Source organism: Mus caroli, unplaced genomic scaffold, assembly GCF_978045245.1.
Source record: "Mus caroli unplaced genomic scaffold, Mus_caroli_1 scaffold_14, whole genome shotgun sequence".
Classification (NCBI taxonomy): Eukaryota; Metazoa; Chordata; class Mammalia; order Rodentia; family Muridae; genus Mus; species Mus caroli.
In genome coordinates, this window is record NW_028227269.1 from 72034567 (window position 1) to 72058760 (window position 24194).

Below are 24194 nucleotides of genomic sequence, written 5' to 3' on the forward strand. Positions count from 1 at the left end.
CTTAAGGCGAGCGGCAGGCAGCTCTCTGGAGGAGCCAGGTCCAGCTCTTTAGGGAAGAAGTCAGGGTTGCTTCCACCCAGACGACTCTACCTCTACGAACGGTTTGCTAGCATACTTTGGAGAGCTCTGCCTGAACTGAAGTGACCCTCTACTTCCTTGCCCCGCTCTTTCAGGAAGCCTTGGTATTTCCAAGAGAGGCCCTTCCGGCCAGCCCATTGTTCTCCATCCCATCCTATAGTGTGAAGCTGTTACTGGTGAGGCCTCAACTCCCTAATGAGAAACTGCCCAGAACCTTCTCAGCAAGCCAAACCATGTGCTAGAAAGGGGACAGACGACCGACCAACCTGTCCAGTAAGAACCAGTATGGCGAGCGTCCTTAAGCATCTTAAGAATGGCCTAGACTTTATAGGAGACATCTTGGTTGCGGCTGGCCCTCAGGGAGCAAGCTTTATGGTAGAATGGATTAGACCAAAAGGTGTTCCTAGGAGACAAAACCTGTAGAAGTCATGAGATGGGTAAACTTAGGGTCTGCCCACTCTGACAATAACAACCTAGAGTGTTCCTAGAAGAGGCAGCTCTAAGCCACGGTGTGTCAGGGTGGTGCATGTGAACACTTTGCTGCCCTTATAACGCAGGACTAGGTGGACCAGTAAACCACCTCTTGCGGAGGAAGGGACTTATTACAACTTGGCCTTGTCAGTCGCCAGCAGAACCAATCTTTCCTGCTCTTTGTGCAGTGACACACCTCTCCGAGGAGGGAGTACAGGATTTCCATCATTACCATTGCCCTATTAAAAAAAAAAATACGCAAACAAAACAACTAATTACTCTGCAGAAAAGGCACATAAACAGGATGAGTCTAAGCTGAACCTGGGATGACCCATTCCGGTAAAGATTAGGAAAGGGACCTCCCCTTCCCCACCGAACACCCGCCTCTGGCTAGGGCTCTGTCACCCTCGGGCAGGGTCTCCAGGCCACTACTTAGGGTGGGAGGTAGGAGCACCCTGCTGCTGATTTTCCGCATCCACCCGTCCTGCCAACTCTCTCCCCGGCTGTCTCCCACGCCTCAGGTGTTTGCTGGCGGTGGGCCTGGAATCCTTTCTTTTTGTCCAGCCCCTCAGGGCAGCCTCCAGCCCGAAACGCACCGCCAACCCGGCCGCCAGGAGCAGGGATCAGCGAGCACTCCTGGCGGGAACCGCCCCTGGGGTGGGTGGGGAGTGCGGGCCCCCTCCACCGCGTAACCCAAGCACCCACCCCTCAAGGCCGTACTGCCCGTGGTGCGCCACGCCCCCGGGGTCCGGAAGGCGTGGCAGCCCGCACCCGGCTTCTGAGAATTTGGAGCCTGGCGGCGCGCGGCTCCGGCCGGGATGCGGCTGCTGCTGCTGCCGCTGCTGCTGCTGCTGCCGCCGCTGCTGCTTCCTGGTTCTCAGCTCACCGAGTGGGGGAGAGCGTGAGTCCGCGGAGGCGGGGGCAGGAGGAGCTGGCGGAGGCGGGGGCAGAGACGCCAAAGCTGGAGCTAGCCGGACGAGTCGCTCCTGCTCTCCGGGGAGACTATCTGCCCGGCCCCGGAGAAGGGGCGAGCCCCGCGCGCTCCGGGAGGACGATCGGGAGCCCAGCAGCCCGCCGAGGGCTCGGAGCCCGGCTCCCCTCCTTTCCACCTCAGGAGAAAGGGCGGGAGGGAAGGAGGGGAGGGGAAGATCCCTCGGAGGAGGCGGAATGGCCGGTCGCAGGGGGCTCGGGCGCTGCTTCTCCCCGGAGCTGCCTCCACGCCCGTGGCAGCGGAGAGGACTGCCCTGAGCCCGGGCTCCGGGTTCCCCAGTGCCAGCCAGCGCGGCCCCCTCGGGGCTCCGGCAGCAGCGCCGGCATGTCGTCCGGCACGATGAAGTTCAATGGCTATCTGAGGGTCCGCATCGGAGAGGCTGTAGGGCTGCAGCCCACCCGCTGGTCCCTGCGGCACTCGCTCTTCAAAAAGGGCCACCAGCTGCTGGACCCCTACCTGACGGTGAGCGTAGACCAGGTACGCGTGGGCCAGACCAGCACAAAGCAGAAGACCAACAAACCCACCTACAACGAGGAGTTCTGCGCCAATGTCACCGACGGCGGCCACCTGGAGCTAGCCGTCTTCCACGAGACGCCCCTGGGTTATGACCACTTTGTGGCCAACTGCACGCTGCAGTTCCAGGAGCTGTTGCGCACGGCGGGCACCTCGGACACCTTCGAGGGCTGGGTAAGTAGCGATCGCCTCGCTCCTCCATGTCTGCTGGACCTTCCCTCCTTTTAATTTTCAAAACTCGTCAGAGTCCCGCTCCCTCATCGCCCTGCAGGGGAAGGAATTCCCTCTAGACTTCGGTCCTTTCCCAGGTGGCCTGCACTGTTGACGCGACAGCCGTGGGTGTATGCGGGCGCAGGTGGGACTCTGGTAATCCGTCCTCTTTGTGGACCTGGACTTTGCACTTAGGGGAAGCCCAATAGTGATACAGAGTTCCATCCCCCTCCTCTCGGGGTAGGGGGTTTGGGAATCGCAACTCTCAGATAAAGAAAAGCAGAGAAGGGGCGATATGAAAGGGATATGGTTTGAATCAAGTGCTTCAAACACTTCTTAGGAGAAAGCCATACATTCTCGCGAGTATTATTCATAGTGTTTATGGATGCATGTTGGTTCAGCCACACAGACGTGCACACGTGTTTCAGCATGCACATCCATTACATCCCAGAGGTACAAAAGCTGCACTGGCAGGGATCAGAGTGAGTGCATGGCTTTGCACCCTGGCGGAGTTTTGTTTAGCTTTTCCCTTGGGGATTGGGGGCGAGGGTGGAGGCGGGAGTGGTGGGGGGAGAGGTTTAAAACTTCTCTGTTTGCTCTTAAGTTCAGTCAGCCCGGAGTGTATGGGTGCTTCCAAACTATTCCTCTGAGAAGAGGTGGCCAAGACACCTCTTAGGTTTGGGTGACCTCCCTCTGCGTTGACCTTTAGCTGCCCGCAACTTCTCATATGCAGCTGCCATTCCCATAGTTCCCTGGAGATAAAATTTCTACTGTAAATTTCTCGAGTACCTCACACAGCGCCAGAACGCCCATATGTCTTAATCCTCACGCTGTCTTTGTGATGCTGGGGTTATTGTGCTCACTCTGAGACACAGAAATGATAATTACAACGAAGTGGTCTGGCAAAGTGTAGTGTGCGGTAAAGACTCTAGAGTTTAATAATGGTCTCAGTTCTGGCAGGAGTGGGCTTGGAACCCGAGGTGAATCGCTATTCAGAATCTGTTTGAAATTCACAAGTGGCAGAACCAGATGGATAGTGACAAAGATTCATGGAGATATGTATTTTATACTTTGGAGTGTTGTTAATTTCACCATATATTCTGTAATAGTACAGAAGGCTTGTAAAAATTCACCTTTTAAATAGAAATTAAAAAAAAAAAAAAAAACCAAACCAACCCATGACTGTTTAACTTTAGTTCTCAAATTATGGGGTTAATTTCACCTTGGCCTTTCTTCTTCTTCTTCTTCTTCTTCTTCTTCTTCTTCTTCTTCTTCTTCTTCTTCTTCTTCTTCTTCTTCTTCTGGAATTTAGTAGTGGGCTAGATGGGAACTGATTGAATACAGTTAAAAGTCAACTTTGTTGTTGGTTTGAGACAGAGTCTCACACAGTAGCCCAGGCTGGCTTGACCTTAGGACAAACCTTTTACCTCAGTTTCCCTGAACAAGTTTACACGTCTGTCTGTGAATTTCCAGACATGGAATTGAACTGAGCATGTGAATTCTGAATCAGTGTTTGGTTAGGAGTTAGGCTGGGCAAATCTCTAGAGGAATTAGATACTGGAGTGTGGTGGTGCAGGATGGTCATCAGCCATGATAAACATGTCCTGCTGGAGACAGCGAGATTAGCTTGAAGATTTGAATCCCGTGGGAGCTTTTAAACACCTCTACTTTTAAATAGACTAGATAGGAGCCTCTGGGCGTGGGCCTCCAGCATCAGTACTTAGAGACTTCCTAGCTGACAGAAAAAAGTTAGGTTTGAGAACATGGAGCATAAAGGAAGACCTAGACATGAGGCTACGATAAAAGAGAGCTATGAGTAGGGTTAGCTAGGCAGGGCATGGAGCTGTTTATTGTTGCAGGGGATGAATGAAGATTTAAATGGGAACTAAAGTTCAAAGATCTATATTGCTTAATGCTCTGCCTAGATGTTAATGGGGCCCACTGGGGGAATTTTGGGAAATTTAATGGTAGAACAGGACCAGCATTTAAATGATGTCAGTGATTTCCTCATAAATTTATATATTCACTTAGATGGTATGTCTGTCAGTGTGTGTGTGTGTGTATGGTTGTAAGTGTTTTGAAATCGAGGAGAGTATGACTAGAATGTTTTCTTGTTAAGAATACTCTTCAAAATTATCTTTTATAGACTGTAGAAATGCATTTGTGTATCAAATTCAAATGCGTAATTTGTTCACAGTTCAAGTGGAAGAGTAAAGACTATTCTGGTTGCAGTGGAACTACGAATTGCTGACCTAAAAAAAAAAAAAAGATCCAGCAACTGCTGGAGCCTAAGAAAGGGATGTAACCATGAGCTCATTATAAAGCAGCCTTTTTATTCTCATTAGAATAGACCCTGAACCTCTCTACGCTTTATTGCCCCAGATACTTTCCAAGTATGAAGATGGTAACCAGTTATTCTGGATTTAATATGAGTTTGTTGGTGTTCTGTGGTGGGAGAAAGGCAAAGAACTGTTTTAGCAAAATGTATATCTGGTGCCAAATCCAGCATCTTACATTTTTATGAATTGCACACCCACTTTATTCAGTATATACAAGATAAATGAATGGGATGCAGGTAAAGTTTTTTTCTTTAATCGACACGGATCATGCCAGACACCGAAATCGGTAAGACCTCAAGTTGAAGATTTGTATTTTCACCTTGAACCGGAAGAGCAAATGGAGCCAAGAATAAGGGGACTCGATGCAGGTTACCTGTGCTTGGAATAAGAGCGAGAATAGAGCTGTAAAGCCTACCTACAGTACAAAGGGGATGCGGGTGTGTTACAAACGATGTTATGCCAGTGAGCTCTGTGTCTCAGACAAAATGCACACATAGCTCGAAAAGACAGAAGCTGCCCAATTCTTCTCAAGTAACTTAAGTAGTTTTATGATCGTTAAACTAATTGAGTTTATAGTTCGAAGTCTTCACCAATGCAACTCACTGTCCCAGATGGCTTTAGTGATGACTTATATACTGTATACTTAAAAGATGAGTTATTACTTGCTTTGTACAGATTCTTTCAGAAAATAGAAGGCAATGAAACAGATTACTTCATTATTTGAAATAATACCAAAACACAACAAAGATATTACAAAGCATGACAAAAATACCTGTAGGCAAGTATCATCCTTCATGATGCAAAAAGCTTTCAATTTTAGTCAGTTAAATTCAACATCCTAGCAAGTGGAGAGTATACCATAACCAAGTGAGGGCTATATCCAGGACTCTAAGGCAGATTTAATGTTTGTAGAACTGCCAGTGCGCACTTCTTGTGCATAGGGTCAAAATAAAGACTTGTATGATCACCTCAATAGATAAATCAAAAGCATTTGAGAAAATGAACAATCCATCCAGGATAAAGTTTCTGAGCAAGTTGGAAACAGAGAGAAACTTCCTAGCACAGAGGCCGTCTATGCTAATCTGCAGGAGCGTCTTGGTGACAGAGTGAGTGATACTAGGCTGTGCTCAGGCACAAGGCAAGTGTGCTGCTCCCTCTACTTTCCACACTGTCCAAGAGCGCAACAAGGAAGTTCCAAGAGACAAAATGCTCGTAGATCACAGAAGAAGAAGAAGTAAAACCATCTTTACAGAAAAAAAAAAAGGAAGACCGACAATCAAATTTAGCTGGTTTGCAGGATCCAAACTAATAACTAGTGTACAAAAATCAACTGCGTTTCTAAATCATTAGCAGTGAACTATTGAAAATGGAAATTATTTTTAATATATCACTTGTAAGAAAATTGAAGATGAAATTGGATGAATTAGACAAAATAGATGTGAGACTTTTCCAGTGGAAATGATAAAAACATTGCTGAAATACAGAGCCAAGGAAATGGAGACTATGATGTATTCATGGCTGGAAGGATTCTGAATTATTAAGAACCCTGCTCTTCCAAAATATTCAATAGATTTAGCACCGTCTCAGTCAGGATCTCAGGAAGGTTCAGAAGTCATAGAAACTGACAGACAGATACTAATTATATAGAGATAGAGACAAAGGACCTATATTGGTCTGAGAATTAATTTTAAAAAGAGCACATCGAAGGATGTGCACTATTTGATCTTAGAGTTTATTGTAGTGTTACTGTAGGCCAGTGGAACAGAAGAATCCAGAAACAGATCTGCACATGAACCATTAGTTAGATTTTGACTAAAGAGCCCAGAAGTTAGTTCAGTGGGGGAACATGTCCGTCTTCTCAACAAGTGGCCGGGCTGTGTAGCCCTGTGGAGAAGCGGAGGCTTTGGCTTCTACCCCACACCATGCACAAAGTTAATTCGAATTGCAAGAAGAGACTATAAGATTTCTGTAAGAAATTATAGCAGAAAATCGTAATAATTTTGAGTTCGGCCAATAAATAAATAAATAATAAAGGAAGAAAACATAGCTATCCCAAAGCCCAGATTATTAGGATTGGGCTTTTTCAGATTTAAAAATTACTTGTTTTTTTTAAAGATTTATTTATTACTATATGTAAGTACTGTTGATTACAGATGGTTGTGAGCCACCATGTGGTTGCTGGGATTTGAACTCAGGACCTTCGGAGGAGCAGTCAGTGTTCTTAACTGCTGAGCCATCTCACTAGCCTTAAAAATTACTTCTTAAAAGATGCCCAGCATTATGAAAACACACACCAATGTCTAAGAGCAGATAACTGCATAATGTAAGTTAGGCAGAGTGCTGGCAACGCAAATAAAGAAAATAACTCTAAAATCGCAACAGTAATGAGAAAACACCCTATTTGTGCAATTTAAAAGCAGGTCATAGCATTTGAATAAAATGCCTTTATGGTAAATAGCATATTGAAGTAGACCCCATAATCCTAATCACTTAGGAAATACAGATTAAAAACAGAATCACTGTATCCCCCATAGAAAGGCCAGAGTCAGTGCCCTGCCCGTCCCAAGTGCAGGGTAGGAAGGGTGCAGCTGTAGCTGTCCCACACAGCCGTTAGGAAAGCCAAGTGCTGCAGTCCGCTCAGAAAACCGAACACGTGCTGACTGTGTGATTTATCTACCCGTGTGTTTACCAAGAAAGATCGAACCATTCACCATGCGACCTGCGCAAGATCATCCACAGTGGTTTCATCTGTGATGGCTCCCAATCCAGAAACTCGTGTGCAACAAACAGGAATGGGTAAATAAATGGAGTTGTAGCCATACCAGTCAGAACACGTGAATTAGTGATGCATGCAGCAATGTGGGTAAATCTCAAAGGAGATCTGCCCTGTGCCTTGGCCACAGCTATGTGGCCCTCCCCCCAAAGGGCATTATTGTAGGATTCAATTTATGCAAAGTTCTGGAAAATGAAATTAAGCCTTGGTGACAAGAAGCACATTTGTGGGTGTCTGGGAGTGAGGGATAGATAGAACGTAATGGAGGCACAGGGGCATTCTGGGGACAGGTGAATTATTTATTATTTTTACAGCGATGATGGGCTTACACTGACACGCCAAGGGCTCACCAAGGCTTTCACTTTATAGACGTGCCTCACGTTACATTTCAGTCATGCTTCAAGAAGACTGTAGAAAAAACAGTCAAAGTTTATCATCTTTATTTTGCTGAAAGTGTAAAATGAGTGCTAACGAAGACAGATTTGAGCTGGCACCCCCTCTGGGAAGCAGCCTTGCTCCCTCAGAGCAGGAGCCTAGAAAACCAAAACCCCATAAAGAAGTGTATTAAGTTAATTTTTGGACACTTTCATTGTCCAGATTATCATTCTTTTTTCTGCTTCTTCTGGAGCTTGTTTGTTTTGTATAATTTCTTGGACTCCAGAATATTCAGAGTTCGCTCAAGGCACTGTTTCCGTCCCCCACCCCCCCACCCCCCATGGTATTTGCCCTTGTTTTCTGACTCCTCTGGTGTCTAAAACTTGAGGCTGGGTGTAGAGGACATGAAGGAGGCAAGAGGAGCTGGAGGCTGCGTCATGGAAAGACCTTGGCGCCCCTCAGGAAGGAAGGACCTGCTTGGCGGGATCCCAGGCTCTTTTCCTGTTCAACCTCCCGAAGACATTCCGTTCTGTGTGGCCCTGGAGAGCAGCTCTCTCAGTTTCTCTGCTGAGATACCCCTTTGATAGTCCTGTCAGGTGGAGCTGCCTGGTGCCCTGTGGGCAGCCAGTGACTGTCTCTTGACCTGATTGCTGGACACAAGGGCATGAGATTTTTACACCCAATTTCTTCTGTATTTTCTATCACTTGGTCTCTTCCTTCTCTTTTGTACTTTGTAATGGTTATTAATTCTCGTGATTGATTTTTGTTCCCCCTGAGGCGGCTGTAAGGAGCGTCTAGCATTGACTAGCTTGCAGTGTTTTAGGGGAGTGTGATTTAGACTCTCTAGGGAGGTCTGGTCCGACGTCTGAATGAGCTCTCTAGTCCTTCCGTTTCGTCAGGAGATGGATTTTGCTCTGGGAGGGCTGGTTGCTTTGTCATGTAGGTTATGGCTGGGATGGATAGCTGCCTCCCCAGATGCATCCTCCCCACCTCTGCTCTCATCACTCTCTGAGATCACTTTGCTAATCGACTTCTTTATTATACCTCTCCTATGTTTTCAGTGTTGGCGGTTGAACCCAGGGCCTTCACCCATGCTAGCCAGTCTCTCCCGTCACTGGGCTACACTGCTAGCCCTCACATCTCCTTTCTGTAGAGTGTAAGGTCTTGGGGAGCAGGGTATTCTTCTGACCCCAGCCCTGCGAAGAGTCTGTGGTATGTGACACCAGATATCTGTTAAAACAAACAAGCAAACAAAGAAAGAAGTTTTATGCGATGTTGGGGCAAATAAAGTATATGTATTTGGAGAATATCTTTTTCTTTAAACCTTTCATCTTCTAAGCCATCAGTGCTGTATCTGTTGATCAGTGGCATACCCACGTGACCTTGAAAGATTGGCTTGGATGTTTATGTCCATTAAATATATTAGTAGATGGAAAATGCTCTGCGTGGTGGGCTTGTTGGTTTTCTGGGGCAGGAGGGCCCAGCCACCCCTGGGCAGGTGCTTGTGAGTTGTATAAAACATTGATAGGCCAACAGAGTTCCTCCATGGCCTCTGCCTCAGTTCCTGCCTCCAGATTCCTGCCTTGAGTTTTCCTCAATAAAGGACTGTGACCTGCAAGACGAAATGAATTCTTTGTTCCTCTGGTTGCTTTTAGTCATGGTCTTTATCACAGCGATAGGAAGCAAACTAACATAGATGCAACATCCCTGGCTTTATCCATTCTAAAAGTCTATGGGTTTTGTATTGGTAGCACCTGGTAATTCCCTTCAGTTGAAATTTTTTGAGCCCTGGGTTAAGTCTGGAGGCATAAGCAAGAACTGCACGGGTAGAGTCTGAATCATCTCCCCTTGTGCAGTGTGGCTGTCTGGAGAGCATCTGAAAAGGTACCTTGTGGTGGCAGAAGTGGACGGATTTTTAGGAGGTGGGTAGCAAGCAGGTAGGGAGGGAAGTCCCTGAAGTCTTCTACAGTTTTTTTTTTTTCTATTTTATGCAACAGTTGGCTATCACATACCTCATTGTGTATCGATGGCTAAGTTCCCTTTTATTAGGATGTAATAAAAGAACGAGCCTGCCTAGTGACTGCTTTCTACTCTTACTGCTATAACACCCAGAGTGGCCTTTCTCAGTTGCCACCGAGAAACCACAAACTCCTCCTCGGTTTCTCGGGCCTGATCAGAGAAACCCACAATCTCTAGTTCGGTTCGGGATGTTCTCCTTTGTTTTGCTGCTGGTTTCCTCTTGAGACATTCGTCTCCCCGCGCTCTAGCCCACACGCTGCAGAGTGAGAACCTTCCAGTTCCCCCACAGACCCAAGCATAGTGCTCATTCCTACCTGCAGGCTTCCTGACAGACGATATCCAGCCAAGAGAACCTTCTCTGACCTGTCCAGTTCTGCTTTGCTGCTCCTTCCATCCCTCTTGGCCACAACGTCTCTAACCTGAAGGAATGGAGTGTGAATGGCTTGTCTCTCACAGACATCTGGGAAACCGGTCTGTGGCAGTTCAGAGTATACGGCAGCCAAGTGACTAAGCCTCTTCTCTTTCGGTCTAGAGGTAGCTGGTGTAATAGACACATTTCTATCTGAAATGCCCAGCTAGGCATGCCCACCATGGAAGAGTGAGCTATGGACCGGGCTTGATGCTGTACCCTTGAGAGTCCGTAGGTGAAACAGACACAGCGTGTTCCTTTGTAGGTCTCATAGTTCCAATGAGGAGATAAATTGGGGATGGAAAACCCATAAACAAAACTAGCCAGGAAATTACAGCATGGAGGCCGGTCGTCAGGTATTGGTAAGAAACTCGTTTGGGGGGGGAAATACAGACATTTTCCTGGAGAGAAGAGGAGCTGATTTATAATGCTCTTGCACAGATAACCATGGATGACCTGCTTTGCTTAAATGACGGAAAGATCCCTCCTCAAGAGGAACAGGAACTTCTGACCTGATGATGCTCTCCAGGAGACATCACAGGTGAAAGGCCTTCCTGGGTCTCTGAGCTCCCTACCCCAGAGGCTTTGGAAACTATGGCAAGGAATTAAGTTTTGATATCTGTAAATAGCCTGTGAATATTTGTGACTTCCATGGCAGAAAGCAGTTAACTTTGTATTTGACTCACACAGCACCTCAAGTTCTGTATCTTCTTGAACCAGGATCCATTTAGTATTGTGACACTCCAGTTTGCCACGGTCTCCACCGCTCCCGGTTATGCAAGCAGACCCTTTGACTCAGGGCCTTCTCAACCCTGGGAGGAGGGTTGGAGCTGGTGACACCATAGCCTATACCTTCATTTTCAGGATGTGGGAACTAAAATTCCAGCCCAAGCAGTATTGTTGCTGTGCTCACAGGAAGTGTGACACACACACACACACACACACACACACACACACACACACACACAAGCACATTTAAGATCTGTATACTGAACCGGGCGTGGTGGTGCACGCCTTTAATCCTAGCACTCAGGAGGCAGAGGCAGGCAGATTTCTGAGTTTGAGGCCAGTCTGGTCTACAAAGTGAGTTCCAGGACAGTTAGGGCTACACAGAGAAACCCTGTCTCGAAAAACCAAACCAAACCACCACCACCACCAACAAAAAATCTGTACACTATGTATACATATAAGATATCCATTAATTTATAAGTATACTAATCGATCTTTGGATTCCAGTTTAGATCTGTAGTGTCCTACGCAGAGAAGCAGATGTCTCAGTAATTATGTTGGGGACTGAACTCTTACCTGAAATTAGTATTGTATGACCTATTAGTGTTGTATGACCTATCCCATTAGAAGAAGACCCTTTGGATCTTTTTTTATTATAGTGCTGAGGTTTGGATCCAGTGCTTGCATATATTAGGTAAGCCCCGCTTTGCTTTGTAGATTACAGCTTACAGCGTATTTGAGGACTGTGCTGTTAGGAGAATGGGTGACTTTGTCCCCTATCAGCTGGGATCTCAGGCAAATCTCCACTTATCAGAGTTTCAGCTTTCTGGCCTTTATCACGGAAGTATTGCACCAGGATATCCCTAAGGACCCTTCCATCTATCTGTATAGCCTCTGCCTCCATCCTGTAAGCAACTCTATATGTCATTTCCTGCTTTAGGTGACCGTCATTTCCTCCCTGTGGGAATAACTGGGTTGGTAAAGCAGTCAGTGTGAGTTATGTCTCATTAGAGTTAGTGACTCCTACGAATTGAATTGGCCTCAAATCTAAATTGCTCAGGCTAGGAGAGGGTTGAGCCTGTGTCCAAATGACTTGTCCGGCATCAACAGTGATGTTGGCATTATTTCCTTGGCTTAAAAAATCAAATCAGACTGAAGTAATTATGGTGAAGCCTCATTTCAAGCCAGGTGGTTGTAGTTCTTAATTTACACTAATGCACTTCTCATTCTATGGAGCAGTTCTAAGTTATGCCCCTCTTACCTCGTGCCAAAGAGAGAGAGACTATCCCACTGTTTAAGCTCTTGATAGATTCTCATTAGCAGGGTAATTAAAGCTTTGTAGTCTTGAAGTGTCTGTAGCCACCAGTTTATATCTCCACCCTAGGTGGTGACAACACAGTAAATCACTTGCAGGACAGATGTTTTAATTAGATGGAGGAGGGAGCCCAAGGGTACTGGCCATCATAGCCCTGCGAGGCTGTGCTGGAGAATCTTGTAAAGCAGGAAGTTTTGCTGAGTACCATCCAAAAGGTTCTGGCACAGTTAGGATGCCAGTCTGCTTCAGAGCCCTGACCATCAAGGGACCAGGGTAGAGTGTGGTAGAAAGACCCCCACAGGCCACTCATCAGAGGCACATTTACTGTTTGCTGCCTTCTTGGAAAGGTCCTTTGGTTTTCCATTTTACCCATGTACACATTCGACCTCACAGGTAGAAGAATACTTAATGGGTTAGCAGTGGTGTTTGGTTTGTGCTTGGAGAAATTTGCCAGAGTACAGAGCCACGGTCAACACGAGCCTCTCATAATTACATTAATAAGCCAAGGCCAGCGTGAGCCTGTTCTATCTGGCCCTGTGAACCTGATTTCAGACCTAGGCTTCATTCTCTGCACAAGCTAAAAACCACAGGCTGCATTTTCATTTTTTTTTAAAGTCATCTTTACCCAGTGTGTAGGCACAGCACCACTTCTGCATGTCTGCAGCACTTACCTGTGGTGTGGCCTCTGATTCCACGTCATGTATGTGTTAGCACAGTTTTCTAAATGGAAATGCATTCATTTATTCAGCAGCTATGAGTCTCCTGGACACGTTGACATGATTGTCTGTGTTTCATGGTGGCTGGAATTGTTGAGAGCAGGCTTCAGGCTAAGCAGACGGCTCAGAAACCATTGCAGTGCACCGACTGGTAAAAACTATGGACCTGTTTCTAGAAAAATATGCATGTGTTTTTTTTTTTTTTTCCCTGACCATATTCTGGGATTAGTGGTCCCCTGACTCCTGACTTGGGATAATATAGAGTGTCATACTTGAAAATACTGAAGCTCAGGCTTTTGTTAATCCTAACAACTCACACAGCAATGGTTCTAGCCTTTGTCCCTTGTGTTGGAAGACACCTTTCCTCCTATTAACTTTAGGAGACACTTGGCCAGTTACAAACAGAGAGAAGCTATGCATTTTAAGGTGGTGTTTTAAAAGCTCTGTTTTTTTGTTTTTTGTTTTTTTTTTTTTGTTTTTGTTTTTTTCTTAGTTCTGGCCCCTGGTGGAATATAGTAGATCCTGGCTTGCTTTAGGACCATTTGGCCATGTTATTTAGGTGTGTTCAAAAGCCTCTGTATTTGAAAGGGAGCCTTGAGGTTTGCAGCAGACGAAAAGAAAGAAAAAAACAAAACTAGGCCCCATTGAGTGACCTTGGTTTGGTATCTTCTGCAGATCTAAACATTCCCCTGTGAGATGGAATAGGGTTTGTCTGTTCTGTAACTTCTGCTCCAACCCTTCGCCATCTTTGGGAGATGGAATAGCATTGTGGCGGATGGCTGTCAGTGTAAGACAGGTCACTGACATGGTGGCAGTTATTGTTGGAGTTGGGGGGTCTCCTTTTGCTTGGGTCCCTTTCACTCAGCATGATGATGTTGCAAGTGAAATCATCTGAATGGAGACCACCTGGGGAGCCCCCCCCTGCTAGTAGGGGATAACGTGAGAATCTGGCCATCTGCACTGTAGGCGCCCCGATCTGGGGTAGTGTAAATGCCCAGTCAGTCACAGGTATTTGTCAGGCACTACTGTGTGCCCAGGTGTGTTCTAGAGGGGCCCATGTAGTAGCATCTATGTAACCCAGAACTGCAACCTCACAGAGCTGTCGCCTTCACAGAGAGATCAATAAAAGAAAGAATGAGGAAGGGAACTCAGTTGGCAGAAGCTTATCTAGCAAGCAGGTAGCCCCAGATTGGATGCCAAACACAAGTATAAATAAACTAGGTATGGTGGTACATGCCTGTGATGCCAGTCCTTGGGAAGTAGAGGCAGAGGGGTTGGGAATTCAAAGTCATCTTCAGCTGTATAGCCAATACAAGGCCAGTCTGGGCTACAAGAGACGGTGTGTCCAAAAACAAACAAAAACAAACAAACAAAACAAAAACAAAAACAATAAACTCAAACCTTAAAAGACAAGAAAGCAAGTGATGAAGAGAATATAACAAATTGTACAGAGATTTGTAATGAGATTAAAACAGGATGGTATTAAGCAAGCGAGTCAAAGCTGCTTTGTCCAGAATTGCAGAGGAGTGCACAGAGAAGGTGGCATCTCAGTCATGACCAGTGATAAGAAACACACAGCTGTGTGAAGGTTATAGCAAGGTGCTCAGGCAGAGACAGAGCAGCCTGGTGTGTGAGACCCAGGTCAGGATGGTGGGAAGAGGGGGGAGTGGGAGCCAGCCAGCTCAGGGGTACTATCTCAACACTGGCAAGTAACAAGTCCCTTCCATCGCTGGAGGACCAATCAGGCTCAGATGTCACGTCATACCTTAAACCTGCCCAGCACACAGTAGGCCCTCAAGAAAGAATAACTGCGGATGCTTTGTTGACAGTGACATTCAGAAAAGAATCGCACTGGCCAACAAAAGTCACTCAGAAGATTGGGTTTAGGGCACCAGCGCTTCAAGGTGGCCATGGGAAAGTTTCTCAGGGCGGGGGAGGGGCAGCCTTGTGGTTGTTCCTCAGATGACATCAGAGAAACTTCTGCTTATCACACCCGAGGATCTGCTTTTGTCTGCCAGCTTCAGGCCGATGATCGCTGGCTGAAGGCCTAGAGCGGTGGCGGTGGTGGAGCGAGAAACCAGAGTCTGAACTGTGTTTTAGCTTTTACATTTTCTCACTTGTTTCTGTTAACTCATGAGTATTAAGGGAAGGTTTTAATAATTTAAAGGGATGGGGCACTTGTATTGCAGTGGTGCTGTTGATAGGGTGCTCAGGTGGTTGTTTTAAATCAAAATATAAACTTACAGGTGAAAATTAACTAACTGACATAAATAAGATTCTTAATAAGAAAACTATATACAGTTTATTTTTGCTTACTTTGGGAAATCCACTTACTTGGTTGGTTATAATTTTATGAATTAGATTTTGACAATTTAAAATAGTTTCAGATAAGGCTGATTTTGCAATACTTTTCCCTTTATGTTTCTGACACCCTCCCCACCCCCCGAACATTCATTTAGCCTGTGCTGAGTATAAAAAGGCACCTGAGCACTTGCCTAAGTCTCACAATTTGGCGCGCAGAATCTGCAGTTGTGGACTAATAACACCCAGATACAGCTTTAAGGGCTCAATCGAGAGCTGCCTTCCGTACCATGTCTGTACCAGTTCATCATAGTGTGATGGTTGGATTTCAGCAAGATGCTAGGTTCACTCTTAGTTTTGCCTCCTGTCAGCAGAGCTGCCTAACTCCTGCAAGTTAGTCTGCCTGTCTGTCCATCTGTCTGCCCATTTGTTCATCATTCTTCCTTTCTTTTTCTTGATGTATTTTTTGTGTCTCTATGTTTGTATGTGGTGTTTGTGTGTGTGTGTTTGTATATATCTGTATATATGTGGTGTTTGTATGTATATGTGTGTATGTGGTGTGTGTGTGTGTGTGTGTGTGTGTGTGTGTGTGCATGCACATGAACATGCATGTGTGGGCCTTTTTGTAGAGAAGAGGCCAAAATTTGATATCTTCTCTCTCTCTCTCTCTCTCTCTCTCTCTCTCTCTCTCATAGTCTCCCACTGAAGCTGGAACTCACCGATTGGCTGGGTTGGTCTGGGGGGAGATATGGAGCCTTCAATTTCTGGCCCCCAGCCCTTGAATTATATGTGTACTTCCACACCCCAGCCTTTTTTACCTGTGTGCTGGGATTCACACTCAGACCCTCATGTTTGCATCTATGGCTGGAACCTTACCACTGAGCCCTCTCCCCACCCCCCAACCTCAGCTTTCTATCCCTATCAGTACCTACTTCACAGGGTCGTGGAGAATTCTGGATGGACTTATGTAAACCATTGTTGCAGTTATAGACACCAACATAGAAAACAAAGCTTATTGTTAAAGCCACAGCCACGGCCACCCCAGCATCCTCAGTGCTTGCATATAAAGCTAAGGGCGCAGGTCCTTTCCCCAAGGTGATGCTAGGGCATTTATTTACACCAAATTTTAAGAGTTAGAAGGAAAGTTTGAGTGCAGCGCTCTTCTTTTGCTTAGCTACTTGTAGCTGCCCCTAGCTAGAAAGCTGAGTTCCTAGGGATTTGGTGTAAATTCTGCACAACTGTCCACTTAGAGATCTTTCAAGGAAGAGCGGAAAACAAAGTTTCCATGGTATACATAGCTACAAAGCTGGCCAAAGTGAGTTGATGGAAAGTTGTCAGTGGGATCTTTTGGTTTAACTATTCGGTAGTGGACTTTCGAAGGCTCAGAGTTAGTGCAAAATCAACAAACCAGGAAGAAATAAAATTACAGTGTTTCACTGCAGAAGACTGAAGGGGTCCTTTGAAAAGCTGACCTGAACATTTTTATTGTTGCAATTAAGGGGTAAAGAGCCCCTCCCAATTGACAATAAAAGATGTTTCTGTTGATTCAGGCCTGAAGTCTAATTAATATTTATTGGGTTGCATTGTTCAGCCACTCTTTCAAGAAGGAAAACTCCCATTTAAAAAATGGACCATTTGCATGTGGGTTTATGGATGAAATCAAGGGCGTCAAGAGTTCTGATTGGGTTCTCAGAAAACTTGAAATGCTTTTAGCCCTCATTCCAAATAGGATTATCTGTACTTTTGTCTGCTGTCTGGACACTTGTTTTGGGTCTTCGGGGCTTCAATTGGCTTTACATTAGCATTTTCTGAGCTGTCTTCCTTTAAAATTTTCAGAACAAAAGTCCATTTGCTCCGCAGTCCTGCACAGTAAGGTTTGCACTGGGTTGGAGTTGCTCAGAAGTCTCCACCAGTGGAGCTTGTGTTGTTTGAGCTCCTGCTGGGCCTCTTCTCTTTGTCATGCAGGCCCTGTACCTGGAAGGTGGATATATTGATTTGCTGTGGCGCTGCTGGGCAGATGTCTGCAATGAATGAGAATGTGTGTATGGCTCTTTGCCCTGGCTTTGATGATGACCTTGCTATTTTCAGCCCCAAGCCGTGTTCTCTGTGCCAACGCCGGGACCCTCAGGCTCATCTCTGCATTGGTGAAGTGCCTGCCCTTATGTGGTAAGGTTTTAGCAGAGAGTTGTAGAGGGAAGAAATTCTTCATGGCTCTCAGTTCTTGAGTCAGAATGGGGACTTAAGCACCATTGATTTGACCCTGAGAGCTGACAGGTTTCCTTTAGAGATGTATCTTTCTGATGGAGATAGCAGAACATTTGGGGGTGGGTGGGACACGTGTGAGGTCCCAGAGGAATAGTTCACGGAGAATGATTTCAGGATGGATTTTGTTCCTTTGGCTGTGTAAATACGTGCAAGGAATCATTTGCCAAACTCCTGGTCCTCCAATAAAAACTTAATAACTTAGTTTGGGTGATAGGATGTAGATTTCAAAGGAGGACAAGTTGAGAGGCTTAGCCGTGTCCACTGCATCAGATGTACAGAATGTTCTAAGAGGCCTCGTGAGAACAGGCACCTGTGAGAGGAACAGAGTCCACAGAGGTACGGCTGTGAAGGGATGGCTGCCATTTAACTCAGTGTCCCCGAGCTACCCCTTTCTCAGGAGATAGCCTGATGTTGCTGCCTTGGTCCTCTGGTTTGCAGTTCCCTTCAGATCTGAGGGTTTCAGGGGTCACTTTTGAATCCATTTGTTATAATTTGGCTCTGTAGGACTTATGCATATAACATTTTGACTTTTATTAATTTTTCATAGTCTTCTTTTAGGCAGAGTCCTGCTCTATAGCACTGGCTGTCCCAATACTGATTATGTGACTTCCAAACTTGCCTCACATTTACAGCCGGTGTCCTGTCTTAGCCTCCCGCGTGCTGGGAGAACAGCTGTACCTCACTCCTTGTGACTCACAATTTTGTTTTAAATTAGAAAAGGATAATGATCCTGGAAAGTCATTTCTGTAAAGATATCACACGACCCTTTACATCAGTATTCTTTCTGTTGTCACTGTTTAAAAATTTTTAAAACTTACAGTCATGTATTTATTTTTTATGTGTGTGTTAGTCACATGTAGAGCCCTGTGTGTCACGGCAGATGACAGCTGTGGGAATCCATTCTCTCCTTCCATCCTATGGATCTCAGGGATTGAATCCAGGTTGTTATGCCTGGTGGCAGGAGTCTTTACTCATTGAGAATTGTCACCAGTAGCCCTCCGACATAGTTTTGAAGAGCGGTATGTCAGTGGAGATCATGTTGAAAGGAAGAAACCGTCCCAGGGAACCTGATAATCACTTCAGTCTTCCTCAAGTTCAAGCTCCTTGCCTACCAGTGAGCTCTCCTCAGGCTTAGGCCTTTTCACTTCCTGACCTTTCTCTCACCTAGGCAGGCCGCCGTTCAGGAAGGTCCTAGGTTACAGCTAGAGTCAACAAGGGGGAAATGTGTTAGGTCCCCAGCTCTCAAATACATTCTCCAGTGTTCTGAGAAGGCTGGTGTCCGGAGAGTGAGCACCTTCACAGACCTACAGACTGTCCTCTGCTGTGGCCCTGATTTCAGATGCTGGCAGTCCTGGGGTGGGCCACCTTCCTCCATGCTGCTTCGTGAGATCTCCTCTTTGCTCTCTCTGGACTGAGCCTTCCCTCTCCCGTCATCCGAAGCATCCCCAGGCCTCCCAAACAGCCTCCCTGGCTGTAGCTGACCAGGCGACCCAGCCCTGTCTAGACCTGGCTTGTTGTCTTTCGGATGTGGGCAACAGTGTCTCTCCACCTTTTTCCCAAAGAGAAACTACTTGTAAGGAGCCTTCTCTCCAGTCCATTCCCGCAGGACTCAGCCTTCCCGAAGCTGAGGCACACGGTCTTGGCTCCAGCTGAACCCAGGTGCACCCATGGTGTCCCATAGGTTGCTTGTTACTTATCTGGGTGGCTACTTCTTTCTCTTTTGGGCTCTTTGTACATTGGGTTCTGTGTTTCTTCAGTGCTTACTGATGGGATGTTTTTCTCTTTATTTCTTTTGTACCTCTTCCACCATGCATCAGACATCACACTCCAGATGGTGTTCCCTTCTTTTATACTCTTCACTGTATTGTTCTTGTGCCAGGGACTCAAAAGCCCCACGTCCCATCTTTCCTGCTGACTGTGACCTCTGCTTCAAGCAATAAGCAGATTCAAAGAGGGCAAAGGGCTTTTTACTCTGTCTCCTTTGGTCTTCCCCCTCCCACAGCAGGATTAGGAAGAGGGAAAAACTATGGCGCACAACTTTTCTACCTGAGGCGCGTACAAGAGCGGACCACTTGAGGGTCTAATGTGCTTCTGCACACCACCACTTGGGCTTCCTCTAAACATCTCCAAGCCAGCAAGTTCACAATTAAACGCTCACTCACATCTCATGATCACCCTGCTCCTCTGTCCATTTCCTGTCAGAGCTCACCGTCATTCCGGTCAGCCGGGTACCATTGTGTCTGTTTCCTTCTCCCTTCCGTCTTCCCCCAAGTTCATTTATTGACGGATTCTGACGAATTGGATTGCAAATGGTTTGCTGTGTGATTTCCCCTTTTCCATCAGCATCATCCCTTTTGGTATTCTTATCACCTGTATGGATTATTGAGATAGCTATAGAGCTTTCTTCACAAGATAGATTTACTGTCTCAGATGACTCCTCAGGGCCGCCCCAAGGAGCTTCCTAAGACTCAACACTAACAGCTTTTCGGCTGGAGGGCTTCTAAACGGATCCTGTTCCCTTCCTCAGGCTGCTGGGGAAGATCCCTACAGGCTGGCTCCGACCATGTCTCTTCCTCCTCCTGCTTGCCTGGCTTCCAAGTTCATACATGAATGAGCTTTTCCTGCTTCTGCTCCCGTTGCTTCAGTTGCGTCGTCGTTAGTAACTGTTGGAGGAGGAGGGAGAGGACTTGGGTAATGTCTGATGGGGTGAAGGAGGGTCTGTAGAAGTAATGTCCCTGTCTGTGTAACACCCACAAACAGGCCTGAGCACACACATCTCAACACGAGCTTTAGGCTTTCCTATGACAGGAGAACAGCTCAGGTGCTCTTTGGAGGAGCTCAGGGAGGTTGTTGTCCTGTGGTTGGAGGGCAGAACCACTCATGATGTCATCAGTGATCACTGAGTTCAGGATAGAAGTGTCAGTAGGGAAGTAGGGAGTTGTACCTCTGAGCATGCAGGGCGCACTTCTTGTAGGAAGTGGGTCCCAGAGTCAGTCTCCAGGGTAGGTCTGTGTTAACCATGCTGAAGGTGATGTGCACGCCTTCTCTCCTCTTCATCTTGATGATCTAAATTTGTCACCTGGAGTTTCCCCTGTTCCTGTCTTTCTTTTCACCAGGCAGATACTAGCTGAGTGCTTTCAGCAAGTAAATGTGCCTAGGTCAGACTGTTGGTGGAAACTGGCTTCCTGACGAAGGCAGATGTTTAAGCCCCTGACACAGCTGCCCCACAGACTGTGCTGAAGGGATGTCAGTTGGATTGGACACCTTGAAGGGGGCCATGAGAAAGGATTCTTTTCCTTCCCTGGAGTTGGCAGAAGTCTCTGTGATAGTTGGGAGACATGTGGATACCCTTGTGGGACTATCCTTGTAAAAACCCTGATACCTATCTCTGTAGTCCAGCTCTGGTACTTTATGGGATGGGCAGAGAGAGAGAGTTCTAGGTATCCATTTGTTCTGAACTGCACTGCCAAACTGATTTGCAAGAGAAGGTCCTGCTGACAATAAGCTACTAATTCAGTGCACAGAGAAAGATGGTGGATCACATTTTAAGAATCATATGGTACTCTCCTTATTCATAAGGATGTTGATGGTTGTGGTTTGTCATTTTCTAGCGTTAGATACGGCTGGGAGAGGTACCCTTGATGATGAGTTGATCAGTAAGCACCGCTCTAGAGGTCTGAAGATGCCAGAATGTGTCCCACCTATCTTCGGGCTTTATCTCTCAGTTAATGAGAGATTTTCTTTTTATCTCTGCCTAAGGGCAGTCAATGTTTGACTTAGTTGGAATCTGAATTACTGGCTCCAGACCTGTCTTTCCACTGGGCTTCAATACTCCCTACTGTTGGGGCGAACGGAGCCTTTGTGTTTTTTTTTTTTTTCTTCTTCAAAGACCCGACTTGATCAGAAGCATCGCACTGTAAGTGTTTCCACAGGAACTCTGCCCTTTGTCTGTGTCACTGTGGTGGCCGCGCACAGAACCCACAGGGCGGAGGTGTCACTATCCCCGTTGAAAATGCAACAGTTCTTTCCATCCCTCGGTGTGAATTTTCCAGTGGCTTCTGGGACCACTGTGGTGTCTTGAACCCTAGGGTTTACATGAGAACTGATAACGAGCAATCCTTACTGGTTCGTTGAAAGTTGGCATCTGGAAAGATGGCTTCATGTTTCCCGCTCAGTGACTATAAACGGCACATAAGGCACATAAGGCACATAAGACGCCTGTGGTATCATCTTCAACCCAGCCAGGGATCGTTAGCTATGGAGAAGGTGATTTTTTGTCCCTGTTTCTTTGGGGATCAGACATTGTTCTCAGTGAGTTTTTTATTTTCCTCTGATTCTCTTTCTATGCATTTGTTGCCTTCACCTTTCCCTACTGCTTACGAGGTGGCCTGGATTCTAGTCAACCCTTTGTTGTGGCGGTGGTTGTCATTTTCTGGTAGGTTCTCTCATGTGCAGACTGGCCTACAACTTGTTATCATCCTGCTTCAGCCTCCCAGCTGATGGCACTGCAGGCCGGAGGCCCTGTGCCTGGATTTCCTATTTATCAATAATTGAGGTGAAACACTTGCCAAAAGGACCTGGTTTGGGGGTTGATTAATCAAAGGTCTGGCTTGGAGCCTAGAGTACTGCCAAGAGAAGGGGCTTAATGCAACTTCAATTAAGAAATGAACAAGTTTCAAACAAATGTAACCCAAGCAAGAGAGCAGGTCTTTCTATGGCTAAGCCTGTGGGGGTAATGGAGCCTGTGTTGGTCTGGTAAACTTGACATGGGTACATCTAGAAAGGAGGAAACCTCACTTTAGAAAATGCCTCTATCAGATTGTCTGTGGACAAGTCTGTGGGGACATTTTCTTGATTAATGATTGGTGTGGGAGGGCCCAGGCTTCTGGAGAGCAGACCTGTTCCTTTCAGGTCACAGAGCCTGCTGTGGGACCGTCTGATTAGCTGTAGATACAGCTGGGACAGCTGGCAGGTCTGTTTAGTATAGGTTTATTTGTGAATGAAATGGATAGGTGGTCCTGGGTCGTATAAAAAACAAGTTGAACAAGCAGGGAAGCAAGCCAGTGAAGTATTCCTCCAGTTCTGCCTCTAGACTCCTGCCTTACTTCCTGCACTGACTTCCCTCAGTGTCCAACTGACAGGGAAGCATCAGATGGGACACACTGGTCCCTCCCTCAGTTGTTTTTGTCAGGGGGTTTACCACAGCAGGAAGAACCAAACGAGGACAATGACCAACAAATGTGACATTGGACAGGACAGAGGAGACTTACCAGGTGATCCTCTCAAACAATGAAGGGATTAAACTGTTAGGAAAAGAGTTCCATTTGTTCTTGGGCTAAGCTAACAGGCGGAGTAGAGACTGCAGGGTGGATAACAGGTTTCTTCCTACCCTTGCCTTACGTCAAACTTAATGCGAGAAGTAAAAATCTCGCTTTTGGTCACTAGGCAATATTTTGAGCAATGTTTTGTTATAGAACATCCCATGACACACTGCAAACATGTAAAGAATTTTGTGTGGAAACATAAATATGTGTACAGAGAAGAGTTTTGTCTATAAGTTGGTCAAGCTGGAATGGGTAGAATTGTCTTTAACACCAAGAAACTCATCTGGGATATTCAGAACAAATGCTTTCTAGGTGTGAGTCTTGTGTAAGAAAGTGTAGTTGGGGCGGTTGGCTTTTCTGAGGTCCAGAACCTTGATGGGCAGTTGTTAAGTGTGCGCTCTGTGCTCCCAGAACCTGGATATTATACCAAACAGGTTCTGCACGCTGTAGTGCATGCTCTGTTGGATGTTGATTTCCAGTGGTGTTTTCTAGCAAGCTCCACCCCCACCCTGAAATGGTGAACATGCCACTCCAATACCGTGGAACCTGTAATTGAAGGGTGGTAACTTGAGTGCTCAAGATAGAAGGGCAACAGCTTGATCTCACACGGGCAGTGAGCTGGCTGATCCTAAGTTCTCTTGGTGCTAAGAGATCTAATGACATCCACAGTTACTGTGTGTGAGGCTGGATATGTAGCAAGATACGGAAATAAATGTCACCTAGTGTGACCAAGCCCATGGGAAGCAGGATGAGATTTAAGCTAGATGATACCTGGCATTTTTTTCAGCCATGTTGGTACAGAAGGCAGGCCTGAGGTTCACTGTGCGCCATGTGCTCCTATGAAAGGACCCTGACCACTGGCGTGACATACTGAAAACAGATTTTAGCGACAAATTTAATCTCCCCTGACTATCCCATCCCCCCCTCTCCCCCTTCATTTGTTCAAGTGCTTAATGATTATGATAATTTAAGAGACAAAAAGCAAGGGAGTGTCATGGAGTGTGTGCTTGGTGGCTGTCTGTGAGCAGATCTGTTCCTTTCAGGCCACCGAGTCTGCTGTGGGACCGTCCCATAGCTGTAGGTAGAGCTGGGGCAGCTGGCGGGTCCGCATAGCATGGGCTTGTTTGTGAATGAAATGGCTCAGATGGTCACAGGCTACGACCGACCCCTGACCTGATTTGCTGGCCTTTGCTGGGGTGAGTCTTCTTTCTCCCAAGGCCTGCTTGTGTGGCCGTCTGCTTTTCCTAGGCCCAGATCGGTAGCTGTACAAACTGAAGGAACCTTGGTGGTCGTGCAGGACTAAGTTGTTGTTTTAAATATAGGATAGCTCTGAGCTCACGGGGGGTGGGGGGTGGGGGGGAGAGTG

The 24194-nt window shown here is 46.5% G+C and overlaps 1 protein-coding gene across 1 annotated transcript in view; it reads left to right on the forward strand.

The window, feature by feature from the left end:
- The first annotated feature begins 1395 nt into the window (after positions 1-1395).
- The window catches only part of Prkch (protein kinase C eta), a 195133-nt gene continuing 172334 nt past the window's right edge, over positions 1396-24194 (forward strand). The window contains exon 1 of the mRNA XM_021178757.3: positions 1396-2227. Coding sequence (XP_021034416.1) covers positions 1865-2227 — 363 coding nt within the window. The 5' untranslated portion in view covers positions 1396-1864. The remainder of the gene's footprint in view (positions 2228-24194) is intronic.